Here is a 16268-nt window from a genome sequence, read left to right as displayed (position 1 = left end):
ACCCAAGTCTTAGAAGGATGGGATTTCACAGGGTTCTAATGGAAACTGAAATGCCCTGGGTAGAAATAACATCCAAATGACCAAAACGTAGCCATTCATGATTTCATCAAGTTTAATACATATGTAAAAATGCCATCTTATGTACATTCGTATAAAATGTGTTCTGAAATTGTGAGATACAAAAACATTAGAAAAAGAAACACTAGAAATAATTCACAACAAGGAATCAGCCTATTGCACATCGGTCAGATCCTCCTGCTTTGTCCAAATGGTTCAGTGCATCTATAACAAGACTGAATTCATGTCCAGAACTAAGAGGCCAGAGTTGGACTGCCTCTATGATGATCACCGTTGTATTATTCTTAACCCACATCAGTCACGGAGAGGAAAGGCAGCTAATAGAAGACAATAACAATCTATCCATCATGATTGTTAATACATTTTGAATCAAGGCCTTGCTATATATTCCACTTCAGTTGGCACCTCAGTCGAACCCTATACATTAAAACATCGACATTTCCATCCATATAGAACATGGTTTATTCCATAAGTTACTCATAAAGACGACATTTAAATGATCACGATAATGAGGAAAATAATAGTTCATGTTAATGTCACTTGGTAAACAATACATTTGTAGATGAGACAATGTGAGAGAATGAGAATGGTTCTGGAGGGAGGGAAGGAGGGAGGTGGCTTCTGGAGGGAGGGGGGAGGTGGCTTCTGGAGGGAGGGGGAGGTGGCTTCTGGAGGGAGGGGGAGGTGGCTTCTGGAGGGAGGTGGCTTCTGGAGGGAGGTGGCTTCTGGAGGGAGGGGAGGTGGCTTCTGGAGGGAGGGGGAGGTGGCTTCTGGAGGGAGGGGGAGGGCTTCTGGAGGGAGGGGGGAGGTGGCTTCTGGAGGGAGGGGGGAGGTGGCTTCTGGAGGGAGGGGGAGGTGGCTTCTGGAGGGAGGGGGGAGGTGGCTTCTAGAGGGAGGGGGGAGGTGGCTTCTGGAGGGAGGTGGCTTCTGGAGGGAGGTGGCTTCTGGAGGGAGGTGGCTTCTGGAGGGAGGTGGCTTCTGGAGGGAGGTGGCTTCTGGAGGGAGGGAGGGAGGTGGCTTCTGGAGGGAGGGAGGGAGGTGGCTTCTGGAGGGAGGGAGGGAGGTGGCTTCTGGAGGGAGGGGGAGGTGGGTTGGTGGTGGTACGCAGGTCATCCATGTAGATACAGTATATTGGTGTAGGAGTTCAGCAGGGATCAATACAAACACCGCTACATTATACTCTTCAGTGTTGTATGCAGTTCATTACATGCAGCCTATGTAGGCTGTCAAATAATGAGGTCAATAACAATATCAGCCTCAATTTAAAGTAAAAGTCCATATTTGTGCAATCTCAGCCACCAATGGTGCAGCTGTTCATAATGAAAGTCACAGGAGGGAAAAGAGCCGGAGTCTAAAGTACTGTACACTACATCAAGTACACCAGAGCCACCGCTCTGCTGCGGCAGCTCAGACCGGGCTCTCCTCTTCTACCTCCTCCACTTCCTCCTCCTCCTTCGTCAGTGTATTCCAGATGGTCTGAGTCTGAGGGCTCTCTTCCTCCTCTGGTAGTGTCCCTCTCAGGCCACCAGTTGGGATCTCGTCTCCTCCTCCCAGGCCACCAGTTGGAATCTCGTCTCCTCCTCCCAGGCCACCAGTTGGAATCTCGTCTCCTCCTCCCAGGCCACCAGTTGGGATCTCGTCTCCTCCTCCCAGGCCACCAGTTGGGATCTCGTCTCCTCCCCTCAGACCACCAGTTGGGATCTCGTCTCCTCCTCCCAGGCCACCAGTTGGGATCTCGTCTCCTCCTCCCAGGCCACCAGTTGGGATCTCGTCTCCTCCTCTCAGGCCACCAGTTGGGATCTCGTCGTCTCCTCCTCTCAGACCACCTCATCTGACTCCAGGTTGTATTCTTCATACAAGGCATCCAGGATGGCCAGTTGTTTCTCCATGGCAGGCAGGTAGACCCCCAGGTCCCGGTGCATGCCTGTGTTGAATCCTTCTTTCAGTTCCTCCCCCTCTCTAGACACCAGAGCCGCCGCGAAGCTGCTGTATGATGGCGCTGCTCGGAGGGCCAGCTGGGAATGGAGAGACCAAGTGACACTAAGTTTCACACACCAACACACCAAGGTTATTATAGGTTTGTACTTACACTACTGTTCAAAAGTTTGGGGTCACTTAGAAATGTCCTTGTTTTTGAAAGAAAAGCACTTTTTTTGTCCATTAAAATAACATTGTTTATGTTGTAAATGACTATTGTAGCTGGAAACGGCAGATTTGTTTAATGGAATATCTACATATGCCCATTATCAGCAACCATCACTCCTGTGTTCCAATGGCACGTTGTGTTAGCTAATCCAAGTTCATAATTTTAAAAAGGCTAATTGATCATTAGAAAACCCTTTAGCAATTATGTTAGCACAGCTGAAAACTGTTGTGCTGATTTAAAGAAGCAATAAAAAAAACTGACCTACTTTAAACTAGTTGAGTATCCGGAGCGTCAACATTTGTGGGTTCGATTACAGTCTCAAAATGGCCAGAAACAAATAACTTTCTTCTTAACTCATCAGTTTCTCTGCAATTTCTCGCATGAAATAGCGTTCATTTCTCAGAACAAGAATAGACTGAAGATCTCGTACAACGCTGTGGACGTCCTGGGCTGGTGTGGTTATACGTGGTCTGCGATTGAGACCGGTTGGACGTATGGCCAAATTCTCTAAAATTATGTTGGAGGGGGCTTATGGTAGAGAATTTAAGATTAAATTCTCTGGCAAAAGCTCTGGTGGACAATCCTGCAGTCAGTATGCCAATTGCACGCTCCCTCAACTTTAGACATCTGTGGCACTGTGTTTGACAGAACTGCATATTTTAGTGGCCTTTTATTGTCCCCAGCACAAGGTGCCCTTGTGTAATGATCATCCTGTTTAATCAGCTTCTTGATATGCCACATCTGTCAGGTGGATGGATTGTCTTGGCAAGGGAGAAATTCTCACTATCAGGGATGTAAACAAATTTGGGCACAAAATTTCAGAGAAACAAGCTTTCGTGCCTATGAAACATTTCTGGAAACTTAACATTGTTGCATTTATATTTTTGTTCAGTATAATATTATTTCAGTTTGTGTGTGATATAGTTTTTTTATAAACAATGGCAACGCTGCCATGTTGATCTGAGCCTTGCTGTTAGAGAACATTAGTGTCTGACTTTCAGCTGTCGCAAATGCACCTCCCCCCGACTCCAGTCCTTGACAGCTGGTTGTTTTAGAATTACCACTCAAACGCGCCCAATATCTGCAGTGCTGCTCCTCGTCTTGCGGAGTCTCCCTTTAAATTATAAAGTCAATCTTAATGTGATCCGCAAGATTCAGAAGCTTGAAAACCCCATTAGAAAAAAATCCTAAAACCCCATTTTTGACTCCCCCCAAAAAACTAAAAAAAAATGTTTTATTTTAGTTTGTTTTGGAGTCAAAGATAACAGTTTCAGGTTTTTTAATTATTTTATTTCCGTTTACTAAATAGTTTTTGTTCCTTGATTAGTTTGTTTCAGTTGACTATAATAGCCTTAGTGCACTCACGCACAGACACATGCCCGCCCGCCAAAGTGGGCCTGATCTTATGATGGGATACTTTTTCCAACTATAAACTGCTTGGTTAAAAAGGGCTTGAAGACTGATTATCAAGTATTACTCACAGCAAAGACCCCTCGCACAACCCATCCATGATACTGCCGCAGACTCCGTCCATAAGCGTTACCTGAGTGGACGAGGGAGGGGAGTGTGTTAGGAATAGAGGACATGACGGAATACACTATATGACATCAAACCAAAAGAGAACTGTCACCTAACCATTAACCGTGTGTGTGTACCACAGTGTTGCGATGCCAACTCACCCAGCGCTCCGGGGATATCCCTTTCCCCAGAGTTGACCAGGGACAGGAACTCCTTGAGGAACTTGAGTCCTCGTTTGAGCCACAGCAGGGCCTCGGTGGCTGAGTTGCGGACGCGGGCCACGCCGGTCTGCACCTCGTGGAGCACTATGGTCTGCAGAGTGGGGAAGCTGTCCGGGTCCGACGACAGCTTCTGGTGGATCTTCTACAGACAGCCACACAGAGACAGAAGAACTTGTCGTCATAAAGACCATGTCTGATGACCAAATGGCACCCTATTCCCTTTATAGTGCACTATATGTGCGCCCTGGTCAAAAGTAGTGCACTACATAGGGAATAGGGCGCCGTTTGTTACGCAGACCAAGCAGTTCTTATAGGTTTCTAAATCTGGTTGGTCGTGTTGCCACTAAGCAGGTTTACTTGTTCCAGGACAACACTGGAAACCATAACTTGTTATTTCTTGGTGGCGGTAGAGTAAAATAACTCTGTTAAAGCTCTGCTAGTGAAATGTTCCAGTGCTTTATACACAGCACTGCCTAATGACAATATATCACTTTCACCTACCGGCACAGCAATTGTTAGAACAGTATTTGTTTAGAGTTTATTCTGCCCAACTGAAGAGCTCACAGGGCAGGTTAAGGACCCTATTCCCTCTGTAGTGCACTACTTCTGTACTGCGCTACCGTATATAGGGAATAGGGTGCCATTTGGTACAGAACCAGTGGGTGTAAAAGTCCATTTGGTCCCATTGTAACTGCATGGAGGGAGGAGAGTCCCTCTTGTGGTCATTTAGAGAACTGTTGATACCAGACAGGCTTATACAACATCTGCACCCAGAATGTTATGCTGATTTGAGCAGCTTTTTAAAAAAGGTAGGCTTTAGTAAACTTAATCTAACTTTAATTTCCTGTAATGTAAAAATCTAACATTGTTCTAAACTCAAGACGGCCTTTCCTCTTACCTTGATGTTGCCTGTAAAATCCATTTTTACTGGACCAAATACTGTGGATCCTAGTTTGTCTGAGGAGAGAGAGTCCAATGTTACTTCAATGCTGGATATTTTTGTTACACTATTGTTTGTCCTTGTGGGGCGGTTTCACGGACACATATTAAGGCTCGTCCTGGACTAAAACAGTTTGACAGAGAAGCTCCATTAAATGCTTTGGAGTCAAGAATGTGTGTTAAACTGTGTCCGGGACCCCCCCCCGGTGTTTTATTCCCCAGTTCCCATTACAAATTGATGTAGACTTCACTAGAAGAGTACATTCTTAGTATAACATGGAAGAGATCGTAAGCCTGGAGGATCCAGAGCCATGTGTGTAACATACAATACATACCCGTAGCTCTCTATAGTTTATCACAGTGACATGCATTACGGTCGGATCACACGAACAATGGACAGAGGGCTGTTGTATGACTTCAAGATGAATTACACACTCCAGACTCACATACACACACCCTCCCAGGAAACCCATCCACTTGATTAGTAAGAGAAAGAAATGCCTCCAGTCAACCAGAGAACACATCCAATAGGATGATCAATCAGATGCAGATGAGGAGAACAGTATGGACGTGTGAGAGGAGACTGAAGGAAGGAAACATGGACAGAGCATGCACCACCACCAGGTGGAAAAGAGTATGTACAACATGTTTCACAAAAGATGGAGGAAGAGACAGACAGAGGAGTGAAGTGACCGTCCTACCTAATACAGGCACTATTGCATAGCATGAGTCCAAAAAGGCTTGTGTAGGAATACCACTGTCACCGTCCAGTCTTATATCACTAAATCTAAAGAGAAGTCAGAGAGATTCAAACAAGGGGAGATATTAGTGAGGTCCGGCATCGACAACCTTTATTTCATTCAATCAAACCAAAACAGAAAAGAAACAGATACAACCAAAGTCAAAGACAGCCTCCACACAAGACCATGCTGTCAGGCCATTGGGTGATTTGAGACTTGTTTTGAGTTCTTCTCTCTAACTTAAGATACACCTGTATAATAAATTGTTCTAATGTATCAAAAGCATATCAGCCATGTTCCCCAACCTCTATGGCGTTGTTCTAAGGATTTCGTTTTCACTACTTCTGTGTTGGATGTTTACTGCACTTAAACACGTTAACACTGCTTACATTGTCTCTCCCCGTCATTGGAATACTGTAATATCACAAGTGAACATCACGGTTATGATCATTCATATCACAGTTATGATCATTCAATTCACGGTTATGATCGTTAAAATCTTATCTTAATGCTGAATAACACTGTTAAAAAGGGGCTTTCAAATGTCATCAAAATGTAAAGAAAAGAAAGAGGGAAATGATTACCCCCCCCCCCAAAAAAAAAAAAAAAATAATAATAATCAGATGAGGGCATCTCTGTAATAGTCATGTGATCAACCGAGAACACACCAGTGGAAAACTTGTTATATGTTCAAATGGGTTTAAAAAGTCAACAAAAAACTTGACTGACTAGGTTAAAACAGAGCATTAACAGCAACAGAGTTGGCAAGAGCACAAAGATCTGGGACCAGGCTAGTTCTCCCTTTTTGTTTTCGCACAGCCATGGATAAATGACCTTTGACCTTTCATACCCAAAGCATTAGCATTGGGCCTAAACAGTATATATCAGAGTAGCACAATTTGCAGCATAATCTGAACACACTAAATACATTAATCTCAATAATAAATACCTCATTGTGGAATCAATATCATTACAGTACCTAGAATAATTATAGGAAATATGGTGATTAATCGATCAGTGTATTTGTTGGCCCTTGTTCTGTCTAGTTACTGCTTGTGAAATATTAGCATGGACCACAGTAGTAAAATACCTACACTCTGGGGTGAAGTTTTCCCCAAGTTACTGATCTATCATCAGCTTCCCCTCCCACAATCCTACAAGTGAAATCTAGTCAAGCCTAAATATCTTAGGTAGACTTTTCCTTCTTTTCTCCCCCGTACCAGGCTAATTGTGCATATTCTAACCAAAAACATGCTTAAGACAAGTCATTTCTCTTATTTCAAGATAATTAGCTAAATATTTTACCTTAATACAATGATGTCTATGCGTTCAATATGAAGGAAGATGGAGGTAGTTTCGTGAGCCAATGCTAACTAGCTTAGCGCAAAGAAAATGGCCTCTGCATCAGCTGGCAGATACCCAAGACTTCCAGTCTTTGAGCTAACGCTACATCGCCAAAATCCCAAACTATCATTTTAACCATTAGTGGGGGAAATGCAAAACTGACCACAGATCAGCATTCTAGGGTCAACTTCACCTTACACCGTAAGGTCTACAGTATGTGTCCCTCCTGCGGTGTGTCCCCATACCTGTGACTCATCGTACTGAAGAATGTGTCCACCTGCTCCGTCTCCTCCTCTTCTCCCTGTGGCTGGGCAGGCTGCTCCTCCTCCAGCTTGGCTTCCTCTTGGTCAGTGACAGCTTCCTGTTTCTCTTCTTCTTGGGCGTTGCTCATTTCCTGCTCCACCTCTTTGAATTCCTCCTCCTCCTCCTCCTCTTCCTGCTGTGCTGGTTGGTCGGTGTATTCTGGGTCAGGGTTTGTGTGGGTGGTTTGGGTAGTGGCCTCCTCTTCCACTGCAGACTCCTCTGGGCCCTGGGGGTCCCCGTCGACTGGGCTATTTTCTGTATGGCACAGAGAGACACACATGTTCACAAATGTTCTGTTCCAGCTGGCATGTATGAGCCATAGCAACTGGCATGTGAAACCCATTCAAGCAGAAATTGTCAATGCCATTTCAAGGAGAACTCTAAACCACGACCTTAAAGTATATAGGTGTTGTGCCATATTGTGGAAGAAGCACTTTCTGAGTTCCACATTTATCAAGTGCCAGTGATACGTCTAGCTTCGTACATTGGGTCCGTTATTTTAATCAACGTTAAGATAAATATAATAAATCATCGTCTCCCATCTACAAGACATTACATTACCAACTTCAGCTGGTCCTCTTTCTACAGAACTCTAGAAGACATTACCAACTTCTGCTGGTCCTCTTTCTACAGAACTCTAGAAGACATTACCAACTTCAGCTGGTCCTCTTTCTACAGAACTCTAAAAGACATTACCAACTTCAGCTGGTCCTCTTTCTACAGGACTCCTGCATGGTGAGCAGTAAAAAGTCTCATGCTTTGGAGGTGATTCTGGTTTACATACAGGCTGTGTGTGTATACATGTACATTTGAAAGGGCAAGTGTATTTAAATGAGAGACCTGTTGGGGGTGTTTGGGTGGTTCTCTCAGGGAGCGTGTCTGGTCCGTCTCGTTGGTCTGGTCCCTCTGCTCCAGAGTCAAGGCTCTGGTTGTCATTCGTTACAGATCCTCCTGAGATTTCTTTACACTCCCTGTGTCTGGAGAAAAAGACAATGAGCCCCCTACATCCCGGAGAACAAGACAATGAGCCCCCCACATCCCAGAGAACAAGACAATAAGCCCCCACATCCCAGAGAACAAGACAATAAGCCCCCACATCCCAGAGAACAAGACAATAAGCCCCCACATCCTAGAGAACAAGACAATAAGCCCCCACATCCCAGAGAACAAGACAATAAGCCCCCACATCCCAGAGAACAAGACAATAAGCCCCCACATCCCAGAGAACAAGACAATAAGCCCCCACATCCCAGAGAACATGACAATAACCCCCCACATCCCGACCACAGAGTTATCATGGATACATATCTAATGCTGTAGTTTCATGCAGTTAATGGACATGTAACAACTCATGGAAGATGGAGATAAGGGAGTTCTGGTGTAAAGGTTGAGACCGTGAGGAACAAGTCAGCTTCAAACCAAACTTCTGAAAAGAGAGCCACCTACTTTTCCTGATTTGATTGATTGACAGGTTTGACCTGTGGAACAAAGAAAAAAATGGCACATTAGCCAAAGACAGAGGAGTATGAAGACAAAACGCTGGCTAAGCTCATGTGTGGAATCACGGTCGTCTTGCACCAAACTGAGGCCGTCAAATCAAAAGGTAGTCCTTCGATAGATAAGTTGTTTTTGACAAAAATGAAAACATCCTTTTGTCATGACGTTGGAGTAATAACATGTTAAACTACTTAAGATATAGTGGCCTCCCGGGTGGCGCAGGGGTCTAAGTGCACTACATGTGCCACCAGAGTCTCTTGGTTCGAGCCCAGGCTCTGTCGCAGCTGGCTGCGACCGGGAGGTCCATGGGGCGACGCACAATTGGCCTAGCGTCGTCCAGGATACGGAGGGTTTGGCCGGTAGGGATATCCCTGTCTCATTGCCCACGGTGTTTCCTCCGACACATTGGCGCGGCTGGCTTACGGGTTGGATGCGCGCTGTGTTAAGAAGCAGTGCGACTTGGTTGGGTTGTGTTTCGGAGGACGCATGGCTCTCGACCTTTGTCTCTCCCGAGCCCGTAAGGGAGTTGTAGCGATGAGACCAAGATAGTAACTAACAATTGGATACCGTGAAATTGGGGCGAAAAGGGGGTCAAATAAAAAATATAAAAACTACTTAAGATATTGGCTCCGATCTAGGTTGAGCCTTTAGATTTTGTAAAAATTAACAACTAAAGAAACTTTTTTCCACTTCTCTCATACTTATAAAACGCGTTTACAAAATGTACTACCAAATATGGTGGTGAGAGGAAGCCACTACCAAATATGGTGGTGAGAGGAAGCCCAGTGGCCGGCAGTGGGTGAAGATGGAACCAGATGGATTTTGGCCGACGTTCTGCTAATTTTCTCATCAATTAAACATTTGATCGCAATACAGTTCTGTTACCAAAACTAAAATATGTTACAAACAGAGTAGACTAAGTTTTGTAGACTTTACCATTTGCCAAAGTTTTAAAATTGTTGTTACTTAGGAGTGCAAATTCAAATGGAGTTGTAGCACATGCTCACTTCAGTGTAGGCGCAAATATGCAAAGGAATGCTAGAACGCGCCAATAGGATCTCGCTAGTTTGTGCTTGGCTCTGCCCACCTCCTTGCTTGTTCTGCCCAATATGACTAATTTGTTCTCATTTGAAACGACGGGCTGTGGTCTATCTTGGTTTAGTTATAAAAACACTTTGGCATCTCTATGTGTACATCTCTACATCTCTATACCTTCTGGGGTTTGATGGTTGCCACGGGAGGTGACCCGGGTGGGGTCTTTGTGGCCTGGTCTGAGCTGAAGGTGCGGTTGGCGATCAGCATGCACTCCTCCAACGTCTTGATGAAGGTGGTGCATGTAGATTTCACCATGGTGCCAGGGTTCTCCCCAGCCTGAAACAGACACACAGATATACACAACCATCAACTCCTAAGCAGATTGCTTATCCCTTGGTTGTGCTGTAAAAATGACTGGCCATTTGCATTGCAACATAATCCACTGGCGATTCAAACAGAGTATACATTCTGAACTCAGTGAGAAAAGGTTTTCTGGTTGCACAGAGAGTAAATAGGCCATTGAAAACTCACTCTGCCCTCTGTCTTACCTCCTCAGTCTCCTCACGGTCCTTGATCTGGTTAACTTGCTGGAGGAGAAGGTCACAGTACAGCCTCAACTCTGACATCTTGGTCTTAAGAGCCTCTGTGTTCTCCTGGTGCTCTGAGGGAGAGAGAGAGACGCGATGTCGCTTCTTGAAAATATCCTTGGTTGTGTTATGTGAATAAAGATCATATTCTCTGCATACATTTCCCTCTCTATAATACACAATGTCCAGTGTTCTGTTGGTGGCTGTCTATAATACACAATGTCCAGTGTTCTGTTGGTGGCTCTCTATAATACACAATGTCCAGTGTTCTGTTGGTGGCTGTCTATAATACACAATGTCCAGTCTTCTGTTGGTGGCTCTCTATAATACACAATGTCCAGTGTTCTGTTGGTGGCTGTCTATAATACACAATGTCCAGTGTTCTGTTGGTGGCTCTCTATAATACACAATGTCCAGTGTTCTGTTGGTGGCTGTCTATAATACACAATGTCCAGTGTTCTGTTGGTGGCTCTCTATAATACACAATGTCCAGTGTTCTGTTGGTGGCTGTCTATAATACACAATGTCCAGTGTTCTGTTGGTGGCTCTCTATAATACACAATGTCCAGTGTTCTGTTGGTGGCTCTCTATAATACACAATGTCCAGTGTTCTGTTGGTGGCTGTCTATAATACACAATGTCCAGTGTTCTGTTGGTGGCTCTCTATAATACACAATGTCCAGTGTTCTGTTGGTGGCTCTCTATAATACACAATGTCCAGTGTTCTGTTGGTAGCTCTCTATAATACACAATGTCCAGTGTTCTGTTGGTGGCTGTCTATAATACACAATGTCCAGTGTTCTGTTGGTGGCTCTCTATAATACACAATGTCCAGTGTTCTGTTGGTGGCTGTCTATAATACACAATGTCCAGTGTTCTGTTGGTGGCTCTCTATAATACACAATGTCCAGTGTTCTGTTGGTGGCTCTCTATAATACACAATGTCCAGTGTTCTGTTGGTGGCTGTCTATAATACACAATGTCCAGTGTTCTGTTGGTGGCTCTCTATAATACACAATGTCCAGTGTTCTGTTGGTGGCTCTCTATAATACACAATGTCCAGTGTTCTGTTGGTGGCTCTCTATAATACACAATGTCCAGTTGGTGACTTTCGGGGTGATGGTCACTAGACTGGATGCTGTATGTTACGGATTAAACTCATATCTGTTGATAGTGATTGACGCCAGACTGGCGGTACAAGGACTAAACACACGGATTATTATTGTGTTGTCTGAAACACTGTGATCCTGTAGAAGCTGACAGTCACTGCCTTTTGTTTTAACTTCATACAAGCCTTCTGGGCTGGTGTTTACAGAGCAGCTGTCTGCTGATTAGGATTTAGTCTCAGAAGGTCAGGTAGACATTTTCTCTGCTGCTGTGCTGGAGGCGTCTCCCTGTTATAACTTGTAATAAACAGGATTGGCTTTAACTGAGACTGCATTTCTCTTTTGTTCTCCTGGAAACTCATTTTACTGGTTACGTCCCAAATGACACCCTATTCCCTATTTAGTACACTACTTTTGACCAGGGTCAATAGGCAAGTCGTGCACTATATGGGAATAGATGCCATTTGGGATGCGGAGGTTCTCACGTACTTGCTGTAGATCATCAACTAGTCAGCAGCGGGACAATTTTTTTATTGAGCTGGAACATAATTAAAAATAAATTTGTCGACTGAAAATTGGCCGCAAGAATCCCCAAAATATATTTGACAAAAACAATCATTTCAAACCTTGCTTACATTTATACGATCACGTCTCTATTATGTGGGAATACTTTGGAACAGATTTTACTGTCTCACGTCCAGCAATTATACACATTGTTTTGGGGGGGTTTTTTGCTCAGAAAACTTGGGTGATTTTATTTGTCCCTCCCTCGAGCCACCAGTTGAGGAATATAAACACATTCATTTCATTAAGTCAGTTGGATAGCTTTTAACAGGTCACCCATGTAGACCTACATGTCCATGGCAGGCACCAGGCTACAACAGGTAAAACTAAGCCAAACACCCACACAGCAGCATGAAATCGTGTTTCAGTCAAGCTATTGTGTTTTCAGACTTGTTTGGAGTAACCCAAAGCTATCACCTTACCTTTCTCTCTCTTGGTTCGGTTGTCTGTGAGGCAGGCCTTTGCAGAGCCCAATGCGACCAGCCATTTCTGCCTCTCCGCTGCGTTGATGGCTCTGAGGTAGAAGTACTGTTCTCCAGGGATGGTCAGGTCAACCCGTGTGAAGTCAGAGGAGTGGACTAGTAGGGAGAGATGGTGGAAGAGAGAGAAAGACAAAGTGGGTAAACCCCAGTTAACAGCAGACTCAAGGGTGTAGGACAGTGGTTCCCAACCTTTTTTGGTTTCTGTACCACCAACTGAATTGAGCTCTGCCTGGAGTACCCCTGAAGTACCCCCTCATGTGTATTTTACCAGTAGGCCGATGGGCTCATGAGTCTTCTCAAGTACTCATGTGGATAGACCAAGTACCCCAGGTTGGGAACCACTGGGGTAGGAGACATTTTGGCAATCATATGTGGTTGTTATGTTGTCTATAGTTTGTCTGCCTTTGTATATTCCACTTAATTTGTACACGAGAGTGCACTATATGTTGGGTCATGGGTCACATGTATATAGGCACACAGGTAAGCAGGAAGTGGGTTTTTGGGGACAAAAACAATATAGACTAAGCTTCAGATTGACTCTTCAGTAGGGTGTAGCCTATCTAGTTCAAAGGACCGCAACAGTTAGCATGCCGTCATAATACAGGCCACTGTGTCTTTACCAAGCCAATAATAGCTACCAAGTACCAACCTTGTATTTCACACACTGAGATTTTGATGCTTCCCTTGCATCCTTTCCAGGAATCTTCTTGCGAGTCATAGTAGGACAAAGTCCCTCCTTCCAGTACAAACCAGCGAGGCTGCCAACCTGGAATAAAGGATGTTGAGAACTATGACCACTGTGAAAAACAACATTCACTATTCATTGTAACCTGTAGTTGCTAGCTATCTAGCTAACAGAGCAAGACATATGACTCAGTGCCATCCAATGACAATTAGCTAACTAGCTAGCTAAGGTTAGATTATGTTGTTTTTCTGGCTGATTACCTGTCCAGCTAGTTGTTAGCTAGCTAGCTAACAATCTGATTCAAAGCTGACTTATTCAGAAGCTCAGTTCGCTGCTTAGTTTCTTCTTACCACTTATGTAATTTGTCCACTTGAATAGGATTCCCTCCATTCTTCATCTGTTTCTGAGGTTCATTACTTGTTTATTAGAACAAGACGCCGGCCACAGCTGATCCTGGAGACTCAATTTCATTCCCAAGTAAGATTTTCGGAAATAAAGGACCCGTTTCATTTGGATACGACAGAAAAGTACGTAAATCATACATGAATTGGGTTCCATGTGATCGCGTGAGATCCCGCCCAGTTCTATGACGTCAAAGGATTTGAGTTTTAGGCCCTGTGGACGTAACAATGTGGGAGGTACTATGTATGTCCTCCAATGAACAGAAACTATTTAGAAATTGGGTGCGGCCTCCAAAAATTCTCTCCAATCGCTAAAAAAGGTGGTCTCACAAGTGAACAAGGGAAACATTTTGCAAGTACCTCTCAGTTTGACTGCCACGTAGCTGTCAATTGGGCTAGACTTCAAGCAAGTTTGTTGCACACTTGTTAGTCAGGCCTTGTTGTGTACTCTGGTGTGATTAATCTATCTATCCAACCAGAAACCACTGAAATGTTACTTTTATATTTTTGCCAATTTTTTTCGTGCTTTTATATATATATGAATGGCGCTAAACTACCCGAACCAGTGGTGAAAATTGAGGTTTTGCATAAACCCTTTGCTTGCTTTCAGAAGTCGACATATGGAGACATACTTCTTGTGCACTTTGAGGGATTTCTGGAGAGCAATGGCACCATGTTTCATTCCAGGTGACTTGTTGAAACCGATATGAAATGCTCTGTTGATTGGATAAGGTTCCGTTGCCCGTTGCTGCAATCTTTAGTCTACTAACCAATGGTCAACCAGTCCATCATACTCAAGGGTTGAATTGAGATTTTGAAGTTGGCACAAAAAAAACCCAGTTGCCCACCAAATGAATCCCCTTAATCACACTCCCATAACACCTGCATGTTTTGTCGACATTGACAATCTATGTGTTTGTTTTTCTGAGTAACCATTTGGTGTTTGGGACAGTCCAATCAAAAATGATATTTTGGTATTTTGTCAATTAGTCCAACATTAATACAATCCTAAAAATGGTGCATGCCAGAACTGTGTTTTTGCGTGTGAACCAGAGGAGGCTGGTGAGAGAAGCTATAGGAGGATGGGCTCATTTTAATGGCTGGAATGAACGGTATCAAGTACATGGAAATGACATGTTTGACTCCGTTCCATGAATTCCTTTCCAGCCATGACAATGAGCCCATCCTCCCATTGCTCCTCCCACCAGCTGCCACTGGTGTGAAATCGTCCTTTAATTTAGTGGTTTCTGATTGTTCTTTAAGAACACTATGATGGATCTGTGTGACTCTTGTCAGCCGTAACCACGGGGACAAGCAGCCAGTGTGGTTCACCCTGGGGATCTGAGAGGTGATCAAGGGTTGGGATAAGGGGCTGAAGAGCATGTGTCCAGGAGGAAGGAGAGAGCTCATTATCTCCCCAGCTCTGGCCTATGGCAAAGAGGGAAAAGTATTAACCTATGACTACCAGTAGCCTAGTGCCTAGTGCTAGGCTACTTACCTAACCCTTCATACCCAGTTACAGAACGTTAGCCTGATCATTAGTGTGAATGTTAGTGTGATCTCCTGAAGCACTGAAATCCATAATTACTTTATTTCGCGGGGTGATTCTTTTGTGTCAAGTGTAAATGTCATCGGATGCACCACAATGGGACAATGCTTTACTCTTGACTAGAGCGCTCTGGATGAAATAAGTCCACTAGGGAATAGGATGGCATTTGGGAAACAGCCATCGTGTTATATTGCTCACGTGTATTTTGTCAGGTAAAATCCCCCTGAGAGGACGTTGATCTTTGACATTGAGATCATGGAGATTCGGAACGGTCCCAGGTCCCATGAGTCGTTCCAGGAAATGGATCTAAACGATGACTGGAGGCTCTCCAAACCAGATGTAGGCATCAGAGGACTCTACACACGGCAGGGATTAGTGGACCCTCGAGTCACAAGCTACATGTGACTCATGTTTTTGCGAGGCAGAGGATCCCTGGTTCGAGCTCAGTAAGGGGCAGGGTACCTAAGGAAGGAAGTGATACTGTTAAGCAAGCTACAGTGATACTGTTACACCAGGATAAACTCAATCAAGCCCAGTATTTGAACCCAGGTCTAGTGATTGTTAATCTCCTGTAGGCAGATTATTTTACTTCTGGGTTACAGAGATGAGGTGTTTGTTAATGTGAGGGTTTTATGTTCTCTCTGTGACAGGTGAAGGAAGAAAGAGTTTGAAAGACATGGCCACCCTGCTAATGACACGCGTCATGAGGCGACGGTGCAGGACTTATTCATATCTTCTAGAGAGTCTACCTACAAACATAATGAGCTGTAGAAGGTCAAGCGACTGTCTGTGTTGTTAGCCCAGTTACAGAGATGAGGTGTAGAAGTCTGAAATTGGTTTGCAGCAGGTCAAGCGACTGTCTGTGTTGTTAGCCCAGTTACAGAGATGAGGTGTAGAAGTCTGAAATTGGTTTGCAGCAGGTCAAGCGACTGTCTGTGTTGTTAGCCCAGTTACAGAGATGAGGTGTAGAAGTCTGAAATTGGTTTGCAGCAGGTCAAGCGACTGTCTGTGTTGTTAGCCCAGTTACAGAGATGAGGTGTAGAAGTCTGAAATTGGTTTGCAGCAGGTCAAGC

General features: G+C 44.3%; 1 protein-coding gene and 1 pseudogene across 1 annotated transcript; one reads left to right on the top strand and one right to left on the bottom strand.

Moving 5' to 3' along the window:
- Positions 1-98: 98 nt before the first annotated feature.
- LOC135538527 (pleckstrin homology domain-containing family A member 8-like) lies at positions 99-13809 on the bottom strand. Its single transcript, XM_064964419.1, has 13 exons — positions 13596-13809; positions 13210-13326; positions 12501-12656; positions 10370-10482; positions 9999-10157; positions 8736-8767; positions 8130-8266; positions 7232-7544; positions 5604-5689; positions 4862-4920; positions 3904-4105; positions 3706-3767; positions 99-2093 (listed from the first exon to the last, which is right to left on the bottom strand). Exons 1-13 carry the CDS (start codon positions 13633-13635, stop codon positions 1896-1898), a joined length of 1674 nt encoding a protein of 557 aa, XP_064820491.1. The 5' UTR covers positions 13636-13809; the 3' UTR covers positions 99-1895.
- A 327-nt stretch (positions 13810-14136) lies between these two features.
- Positions 14137-15966, top strand: LOC135538529 (peptidyl-prolyl cis-trans isomerase FKBP14-like; annotated as a pseudogene).
- The last annotated feature ends 302 nt before the right edge of the window (positions 15967-16268 follow it).

This window comes from Oncorhynchus masou, unplaced genomic scaffold, assembly GCF_036934945.1.
Source record: "Oncorhynchus masou masou isolate Uvic2021 unplaced genomic scaffold, UVic_Omas_1.1 unplaced_scaffold_978, whole genome shotgun sequence".
NCBI classification, from domain to species: Eukaryota; Metazoa; Chordata; class Actinopteri; order Salmoniformes; family Salmonidae; genus Oncorhynchus; species Oncorhynchus masou.
This window is presented reverse-complemented; position numbering and strand designations above follow the sequence as displayed.